This window comes from Symphodus melops (genome assembly GCF_947650265.1).
Source record: "Symphodus melops genome assembly, chromosome: 1".
NCBI lineage: Eukaryota > Metazoa > Chordata > Actinopteri > Labriformes > Labridae > Symphodus > Symphodus melops.
Window position 1 is genome coordinate 7,676,788 of NC_136691.1, and position 10,396 is coordinate 7,687,183.

The 10,396-nt window shown below is 42.2% G+C and overlaps 1 protein-coding gene across 1 annotated transcript; it reads right to left on the minus strand.

Annotated features, from left to right (window-relative positions):
* Positions 1–297: 297 nt before the first annotated feature.
* On the minus strand, positions 298–9,663 carry nrbp1 (nuclear receptor binding protein 1). Its single transcript, XM_079361362.1, has 18 exons — positions 9,038–9,663; positions 8,205–8,457; positions 8,005–8,127; positions 6,534–6,635; positions 6,345–6,434; positions 6,141–6,181; positions 5,803–5,897; positions 5,548–5,631; positions 5,404–5,462; positions 5,065–5,163; positions 4,836–4,968; positions 4,431–4,521; positions 3,982–4,032; positions 3,705–3,840; positions 3,321–3,374; positions 2,654–2,717; positions 2,010–2,065; positions 298–1,905 (listed from the first exon to the last, which is right to left on the minus strand). The coding sequence occupies exons 2-18, from the start codon at positions 8,427–8,429 to the stop codon at positions 1,810–1,812; spliced, it is 1,599 nt and encodes a 532-aa protein (XP_079217488.1). The 5' UTR covers positions 8,430–8,457; positions 9,038–9,663; the 3' UTR covers positions 298–1,809.
* Positions 9,664–10,396: the final 733 nt, after the last annotated feature.

Sequence of the window (10,396 nt, forward strand, 5' to 3'; positions counted from 1 at the left end):
GGAAGTTTGTTGATATTGAGAAATGTCAGGTCAATATTTAGTAATATGTACTTCAAACAATGTTCATGTTGAGTAATTCTGGAAAATGTAATCTAAATTTTAAGCAAATTCTTTTTAGATCGTTAAAAAAAGAAGTTCAGGGTTTATTCAGTAATTTTTGGTATCTTTGCTTTGGAAAATGCGAAAATGACTTTAATTTTACTTTAATCTTGGAAATTAGCAAGATTTTAAACTGAATTTCTGAATTCCTTGCATGAATAATACAAACACAATAAGACAAAAAAAGGACCTGAAATACAGATAGTGTACTTTTTTATTTCAGGAAGTGAAAAAGGGGGTAAATGAGGAGCTGAAACAGAGCAGTGTCCAGCATTCAGTGTACAAGATGGTTACAAGCATGCCAGGCAGTCCCACACTTGAATCACCATCAGAATCTACAGACCCTGTCAGAAGATAGTCACAGCATAGAGTAGACGAGACTGGATCACAGACTAAATTTATGACATTGTTTCCAATTCATCAAAGACTTTCCTGTTGGAGTGAAGGAGCCACAGGACATTTTAAACAGCATTTAAAAGTGTACAGCAGTGCAAACTAGCTGAGAGATCCCCAAACAAGTCAACAGAGAAGCAAACATGTCAATAACTATGTGGAAGAGAACGTCCTACTTCTGGTCTGAGTCTGATATTCTTAAAGTAGACAGGTCTGAGCCGACCAAATATCCTCTGCATAAGAAATACTTTGTCACCATCAAGACAGCAGGCTTTTAGAGTGCATCGTTTTCCACTTAAAACACAGAATGCATTCACCCAGCCCGTTGACAAACTGTTTAAAGATCATGTACTTCAACTTCAAATCATTTTTACATTGGACCAACAGCCTCTCCTACGGTATGTAAGAAGCCAAATAAAGACGCATGTTGGACTGGTTAAGCCTTTATAATAAGTGCTGCAGAATTAATTGGACCACAATTGAGTGAAGACACCTCCTTAATATAGAAAAGAACATGGTTTAAACAAAAAGAGCAACTAAAGCACACGTTCAAACAACCACCGGCCTTCGTGCTGGAAGTGAGGTACAAGACAGACTCAAGAAAAGATACACAAATAAATACTTTACTTTTTTAGATATATTTTAGCTGTACTTTCTCAGATTGTGTTGCAGCTGAATGTTGTTTATTTATAGATTTTAAAAGTAACATGACATCTGTTGCATTACACACTGGATGAGTTTGAGAGTCTCAAGGTGAGAAGATGCCTCACTCGCTGTTCAAGGACAAAGTTTTAAAGGACCAGAAAACCGGACTTAACCTTACAACATAACACATACACTTCAGTATGCCAGGAAAAGATATTCTTCATACAGACAACTATTTAACAGTTTGAAGTAAAAATGTTTAAAATACAGTTTTAATACTGACTTCGGGAAAAAAAATTATGCCGTTCATTTTCGTTTGGCTTACCTCCATCATTTCATCGCTATTTCTGAAATGACAGAAATAAGGCAAAAAGTGAAAACATCTTGTATTTTCCTGTAAGTTGTGACTAGGTTTCTTCTTTCACAAGAGAAGCAGATGGCTGCATTGGGTGGGAGGGAGAGAAAAAAAAAAAAAAAGCTACAAAGCGACAACCACTTAGTGGCAGCTTTTCCCACCGGAAGATACGACGACAGGCTGCAGGATCTGCAGTCAGACCAAGGCTTCCCTCCTCCGTCTTCACAAAGCTTTCTTGCAACTCAGAGGTGGAGCAAAAAGGCTAGTCCTGATGTAGAGGACGAGGAGGGCTGAAAGAAGGCTGAGTAAGTCCTCTGCTATGAAGAAACAGTCACCGGATTGAGAGAACCGTTCCGGCTGTAGAACTTTGAGAAGGCCTCTTCAAGAACGGATGCAAGTCGTGGCTGATCGCCCTGAAAAAGAGAGAGGGGTTAAAAAAGGGTTTTCCCCTCAAGCGAGCATGTTCTTATCATCCCGTCTACAAGTCATCAAGCTACAACGGGTGAACAGTGCTTACCTCGCTGATGAATCCCAGCTGAACGAGCTCCACAGCCAGCTCATGCACGTTCTCATCTGCCATTAAAAACAACAACACGGTGGCACGTTGAGGATGTGCACAGACACGTTTGCTCAAACGATCAGCAGGGCTTTAAATTGGCTAGTAGATTTTTAAAGTTATCAGCCAACCAGATTCCCCCCCCACCCCCGTGTGTGTGTGTGTGTGTGTGTGTGTGTTTGTGTGTGTGTGTGTTTGATCACTGGTTCGGTTATGGATGTCTGCTTTGCAGTGTGTATGACTTGATTTCTGCATCTTATTCATGACTGTGGAAACGTTGTTGTTGTTGAATGCTGTTTAGAGGCGTTAAAGCTCACAGTAGGGCTTCTAACAACTATCTAAGATTATCAAGATGCCAGTGAGTAAAACTTGAGGGTGACGGGGGGCCTCAAGTTTGAATATCACCATGAAACATAAAACCCTCCATCTGAGTTCAGCTTTAGGCCTCATCATCATCATCATCATCATCATCGCTTCTCACGTTTAACCATCAAATACAGGCTGTGACAGGCCACATTGAAAGATTAGAAACACTGAAGGTCACAGTAGAAGTTTCCCAACAACAACTCCGTTACGTTCAGGAAGAATAAAAGAAAAATACTCACTCGGTAACAAATCACAGCTTAAGTGCCTGTTTAGTTTATCCTCAAGTTTCAGCAGCAGAGTCAGCTGAAAGTACAAAAAGATACGACCACATTATGAGTGAAGTAAAACACACGTGAGAGACACAACGCCCAAAAAGGAAGGAGACACGGCACTACCAGTCTTTCTTAAACCGCCAGGAGAAATACAGACGACAAAACATTCGACTGTGTGTTTAAACACGGCGCGGTTGTGTTTGCCGCTGTTGGACAGGAAGTGACGATTCTTTCGAACGATCAACGCCACCTTTTAAGGTTGGATCGATATACTTGGCACCCCAACAGAAGGGTACCAAAAAGTAAGACAGTACGGTCGGTCAATGGAAAAGCCACAAAATGCGTGCCGTACCGAGACGAAGCGAACTGAAGCGCTTGGTGGAAACGCGGCTTTAAGCGCCGATAAATACGTCGTACCAAACAGTGACACAGTACGTGTGTGGGAGGTTTGAAGGCAGTTTATCCGTGGGAGCGAGGGGAGTTCGTCCTAAAGCTTGCCGCTGTATTTCTACTCTCCGCCATAACAAAGGGTTCACTTCACTCAGATGTGTAACTCTGCGCCCGAGCGTGAGTCTGGAGGAACCGGTTTGAGAAAGGCCCCGTATCTGATCAGACAGACGGAAGTGAAACTCACATGATGCTTGGAGCCCTCGTCAACAGGCTCAATGTTACACTGCATCTGAAGGACCTGTGAAGCAGGAGGACCACATGTCAATACACAGACTGTCTGACACATAATCGTGTGCAAATAAAAGAGATGGAAGTGCAACATGCAGATGAAGGCAGGGTTGACTAAAACCTGTTTTCATGCTCCCTTTGAAAACCCCTTATGAACCCGCACACTCAGATCACCTCATATAATATTATTTGATGTCACATAGCTGCGTAGATATGCGGCAGGTTGTATTTTAAAAGTCATTTACATGTTGAAGAGTTTTGTGTGGTAATTCATTCTGACCTTTTAAGTTACTTGCAAGACCACCACATGATAGGAGTTTTCCTACAAGTTAGTTCTCACCTTCCTGGTCTCGAGCTCTGCCGGTTCAGGAGTCGGGGTTTTCACTGAGGGGGGCACTATGGGCGACTTGACCGTCTCCTGCTGGGGTTGCTGTGGACACGGTATCCCAAACGCCGTCAGAGGATAAATCCCATTCCTGAAAAATAAAAAAAAAAGGAAGTGAAGCCTCGGCATGACTGTGATTGATCTAATGCTGTGAAGTTTATCTGTAAAGCGAGGGTGAGTCAGAAACCAGCAGCTCAGTGTGTTCCTGTCCGTAGCACAGCTGCTCGCTTACCTTACGTCTTCCAAGAACTTGTCCAGCTCCAGGGCAGGAAACTGAGAGAGTCTGACGCAAGAGACAAATCTGTTATGCAAGCTGAAGGAGCTGCGTGCGCAGCAAGAAGTCATATCATAGCGCGTGAAGTTTTCCAATTACCAATCAAAATATCACATGACTGGAAAAATGAGCCACATGCATAAAGAGATATTCATGACAAGAAATGAGACTCGTGAACTCCAAGAGTCGACTTCTTGTACTTTTTGCAGCCAAATCTTAAACTAAACATTTTATTCCACTAACTGTCAGGTAATTCCTACAATGCAAAACTATACGAACATATTTGATTAGACAAAAAGAAGAAAAAATAAAATACATAAAAAAAGCCGAGACCCCTTGCAGAGACTTCCTTCCCTAACGTATCTTAACACGTCAGTGGAATGTCGTTCTGTGTTTCTCACACTTACTTCATCTGAACTCCGTCCTTGGCCTCAACAATCACCAGGTTAGGATCCATGTTCTTCGTCATCTCTTCTAAAGCATTTTCTGGAATCATGTCTACATGAGGACAGAGAAGAGGTATCAGATATCAGAAGTTACTCAGTGTTGCCTTCATGTCAGATTCTCCCTGTTTGGTCGTTCTGTTTAATTCAAGGCAGAGGAAAGTCGGGATTCAAAGCTATTCTAAACTGTTCCTGTCATAGATGATGCACAACTCAGCTTTTTATATTGGGCAATGCTGGAAACAGTCCACTTAGTGTTATGAGGAGTTTCATGCAGGAAACTGCTTTTGTAACTTTGGTTTTCACACTGAGCCTCAAAATGAACCTTTGACCTCTGAACCTGTGCGGGCCTGTTTTTTTTTAACTCACGCTGGTGGCTGACGATGCAGTGTGCAGCCAGCAGCTTGAGTAAGGGCACCTCGAACAAGGCCTGATGAAACAGCAGCTCTCTCGCTGTGGGTCGCTTACTGGGGTCCACCTCCAGACACTTCTGGATAAACTCCTAAATTTAAAAAAAAAAAAAACACAAAAAAGAAAAACTTCAGTATCTGAGAGGAATCTCTTCCCTTCAGACGTCTTCTTCCCCCCCCTCACTTACCCGTTGCAGTGGGTCCTCGAGGGACTGAATGGCACTGTTTATGGCTTCTTGGGATACATAAGACGAATCTCCATTACTCTGGATTTCCAACACGGCCATCTGACAACGAGAGAGGACGGAGAACAATTTAATTCGACGTGATTCATTAATGTGATCACAGAACTTAAGCCAACAGCAGCCACCCTCAGGTCAGGCGACACGTTTTAAAAAGGTCAGTCATCACTGCAGACGTGCTCGTGTCCAGCTCTACAACGTGCACAAGTAGTGTTTTCTGTCGCGGTTGCAATCAAGGATACGCGTTTTTTGTTTTTATTGATACAGCCAACGGTGTCCTCTCACCTCTAAGGCGCACATTCCAAAGGAATAGATATCCACGGCTGTGGTAACGTTGGCAACAGCTGAAAGCAGAGAGATGCTGATCATTATCACAGAAAGACTTCAGCACGCGTTCCACGGTATGTCGGTAAAACGACAGGAGCGTACCTCCATATTCCGGAGCAAAGAAGTGAAGGCTCTTCTGCTCTTCCCGACAGGTTTTCACATGGTTATTGATGGTGTCTGGAGCAACTGAAAAAGAAAAAAGGGGGGGGGGGGGGGTTATTAATCAGAGCAGTAGTACAAGACATGGTTTTAAAAAAGATGGCAGCACTTGTAGCTTAGAGAACAAATATCTCGCTTTTGACTGTCCACATGCCACTTTCTGAAAAGCTCTCTCTGATCGCTTTAACGGATCTCTACCTGAGCCTATCTTGATGAGGCCATTGTGCTGGATAAAGATGGTGTCACAGGTGAGATTGCCATGGATGATGGGAGGTTCACAGGAGTGCAGGTAGCTGAAGGTCAAAGAACAAGGGTGAATTGGTTGGAAAAAAGAAAAAAGAAAAAAAAAAAGATACAAATAAATGTCAACTTTGGCAGTCGACTTTGGAGAAGTTTTAAAATTGAACAGGTTTCTGTAACGCGGCTGACAGCTTGTCGTGACTGTATCTTAACATTTAGACTGTCAATTGGTTAACTGCATCAAACTTCTGTCACACTAAGTAGCTTACAGCAGTTAACCTTGTCGTTTGACTTACCTGAGAGCTGACAGTATCTGTGTGCACCAGCGTTTCCAGGCCTGTCACACAACAAACAGGTTACTGAAACACGGCTCAACATGCGGAAAAAGAAAAACACTAAAACAGGATTGTATTTTTGATGGAGAGCTGCGGGTTTCTTCGCGTCATTTAAACGTCATCTGAACCTAAACCTGTTGTCGAGTTACAGCGGAGCTTTCCCACCTTCTCATTCATGGTCTTGTGGTTTTTCTTCGTCTTTTTCAGGAACTGTTTGAGGCTCCCTGAGGACATGTATTCAGTGATAAAAATCACCTGCAGACAGAACAGAAAGCAAAACAGCGTTACAAAACGTCTCACTCAACCCTGATCGTATGATTGAAAAGGAAGTGTTTGGATATGTTAGTGTCGTACCCTGGCTCTGTTCTCTTTCACATCTGCCCAGTACTTGTGGAACTTCACGATGTTCAGATGCTCGAGCTGGATCAAGTTGTCAAAAACTGCTTTGACTTTTTCCTGAGGGGGGAGATGAGAAAAGCAAACAGTTTACACAGAGGGAGCATAACAGTTCCTCGACTTCTCTTAGCAGCAGGTAAGACTGCCTCTGAAGAGGAAGACGGACAACTGCGTTTTCCACCGCTTCGGATAAGAGATCAAAAATCATTCTGACACATGAATATTACCAAGCATCGCAAACTCAGGAAGCGGCAGGTACGCGGTAATTTCTCCATTTGCGAGATGAATAAAGGATTGATTGATTTATTGATTGATTGACAAGCCATGGTCCAAACATAAAATCACAACAAACATGTTACTGTCATGTTTTTATGAGTGGAATAAATGAACAGCCTGGCTCACACTTCTCCAACTAAAAGCCCAGTCCACGTTAAAGTCGGGATCTTGAGTACAATGTAAATAAAAACTAAATGCAATGCTTTGCTAAACATTAAAAGTCCACATTTGACCTTAAAACAGCAAAAAGACAAAACAGATGTTAAAAGTTCACCAAACAGACTCTTTGACTACGAAGTCATGATGTCGTAATACGTCCAGATTGTGGTTTGTTACTGTTTTGATGAAGTCAGCAACACCCTCACTGCTACAGAAGTCGACTATGAGGCAGCATATATTAATCCAAAGCCAGTACATATGGTTAAACATTCATGATGCCTTCATAAACGTGCAGGTAACTCGTGATCTGCGGTTTCTTCTTCACGTTTGCGATGTGCTGTGTTTACAACAATGGTTTACATGTTCCTGAAGAATAGTGTCGTTTCACTGATGCAGAGCCTACTGAGGGCCCGAAGACCATGGCCACCCAACATCCTTTTTTTTATTCTATTTTTTTTATTTTAATTTGTGTACTTTTTCCCCCATTTTGCTATCATCAAATTCATCTAAATATCAGCAATTATTGTTATTTTCAATCCAACAAGGGGTTGAACTTGCAAAATCATCTGCAAATCATCACTGTTTTTATTTAAATTTAACACAATGTCACAACTTTAAAGTACGGCTAAATGGAGCTGTAACAGAGAGAAATGCAAAACCATCATGCTAGATGCCGGTACTGTCTGAAGGTAAAGGCAACAGAGGGCTTTAAATACCTCTCATTCTGCTTACTTTCTCCCCTTTAAATATCTAAAAGGTTGTACTGAACTGGCAGGAATGAGTCCGACCACTTGCTTAAGGAGCTTAAAAACAAAGGAAGCCAGAAAAACTGGAAGGCTTTCACATTGTTTGTGAGATCACAGAAAAAACAAGCAACAAAACACAGACAAAAAACCCTCTTCCAGATACAAATCATCATTATTGTACATGTTTAAAAGATATTATAGAAGATATAAATGCATCAGACACTGCTTTGAACTGGCCCTCCACTCACCTCCTGCAGCTTGAAATTCTTCCTCTCTGAGAACATGACCTCATTCCACACGACTTCAACTCCTTCCTCCGTGTCCATGGCCAAGTAAGCATTATCAATCCCAGGAACATTTCGCTGATTCACCTTCAGGAGCAAAACAAACAAAGCATCACACAAGCATCTTTATATCAGTGAAGAAAAGCTTGACTTCTATCCCCTACCTCTTCTCTGCGTTTCTGCCAGCGTCCACACGGGCTTTCCTCCAGAATCTCTGACTCATCCTCGCTCTCCTCTTCCTCATCCTCGGTGGCGGCAGTAGCTGGAGGCTGGGTCACCATGGACACCGGAGGCGACACTGATCCTTGACCCGTGGCGGCAGGTGCCATGTTTTCTTGCTTCATGTCCTGGGCAGCGTCCGAGGCCTGCTTGTTCTCTCCCTCAGACATCGTCCAAGTTGTCAGGCCAAAGAGCCGACTGTGAAACACAGGAATATCCAAACAGTTCTTTACACTGCCTTAATCACGTCTGAGAAAGTAAAAACCTAGGGATGTAAAGATTCATATCGATACTCGCAATAATATTGTGAGCAGGATTTTGAAATTGCTTCCCCAAGACAGAAAATTAAAGAGGTGATAAGATAAAAGACAAGAAGACAGGGAACTACACAGATAACACAACCAACATGATGCAGCATTTAATCCACAGCACAATGAGAAGCTCCAATCACCCTCACTAGTTCAGAGACAAACACAGTAAAAGGAAAGATGGTTTGCATCCCCTAAAGATATCTAATCCAGTCATCATCTGTCTTCAGTGTCATTAAATCGTATCGCTGCGAGTTTGAGTGAATCGTAACATCCTTTTTAAAATCATGAACCAAGCAATAACATCACATTTCAAATATAGCTTGACAACAACAGTGTGCACTGAATAATGTGTGTAGCTGACCAACACAGATGCAGCAGAAGAATAAACAAAGACACTTAGACATGTAGTATTCATGAGGCCATAACAAACCACATCATAGCCTTACACATCATACTGTTGGACATACGTGGTAGAGACAGGAAATGTGACGATGCCAGCTCCAGTTTAACAGACCGCCAGTGCCGCTGATGAATCCAGGTTTGTTATGAAGTCAGCGTATAATAATAAATGTTCTTGGTTTCCCCTCAGCTGAGTTGAAGCTAGCTCTGCGACGCTGCTAAGCTAGCTCCTTGGCTGCGGACCGTCCTGACTCTTTAACGAGAGATGGGAGCAGAAAACTACCGGCGAGCACCACGTCCACAGCCTTGACTTTACTCCCTGTGACCTTTAATGTTTTCTGGATTATTTTTACTTGCTGGCCAGCTCTCACTTAGCTAGCGTAGTGTTCGCCGCTGCTAGCTAGCTAGCTAACCCACCGCCCCTTGCTACTGCTCCTCAAGAAGAAGACTCCTGAACATTAAACAGCATTAAAATGAGGAAAAATACTCAACGCTGCCACCGAGCTACACGCGTTTACTGATTAATAACATCACAGCAATTTATAAACTCTAGACGGAAGAAACAACGAAAGGTTTATAATGGCATAAACTTGATATCATAGAGCACAACGACAGTCTGACTTATAGCTAGCTCTGCTTTTAGATATGATGGCGACAACTTCCAGATGCACACTGTACGTCACAGCCCACTGTGGTTGCCAGATCCAGTTTCTTACATCCCTCTTCTGATGGTTTACATTTTTATTTATCCAATTAAAAAACCAATTAAGATTACGATCTCTTGTTATTCGCATTCTTAGTTTTTATATTTTGTACATTTTAGTGCTTTTCTACTTTGTATTTCATATTATATTGTTCTATCTATCTATCTATCTATCTATCTATCTATCTATCTATCTATCTATCTATCTGTCTGTCTGTCTGTCTGTCTGTCTGTCTGTCTGTCTGTCTGTCTGTCTGTCTGTCTGTCTGTCTGTCAAGGTCCTGCTTGTGCCTGTGTGTGTGTGTGTGTGTGTGTGTGTGTGTGTGTGTGTGTGTGTGTGTGTGTGTGTGTGTGTGTGTGTGTGTGTGTGAGAAGCATGACTCAAAACTAATAGAGTGCTATATGTTATAACAAGAAGTCCTCCACAACAAAAGATTGCAAAGAAAAGCCTTAGTTTGAACACTAGGTGTCAATATAGTTACTTGTTCTAAATCTTAAACATATTTTGGGTCATTATTTTACTCCAGTTACCCATGTGGTGATCCTTATTGTATGCATTCAATTGTATGCATTAAATTGAATCACATGAAATTGCATTCAGCAGATTCAGATTTGGGGCACTGATGACAGGCTTTATAGACGTTATAGTTAAAGAGGACTATTTTCTTTTCCATCATTTCAAACACAACTGTGCTGTGCTTTAGTCCCCCCCCCCCCCCCCCCC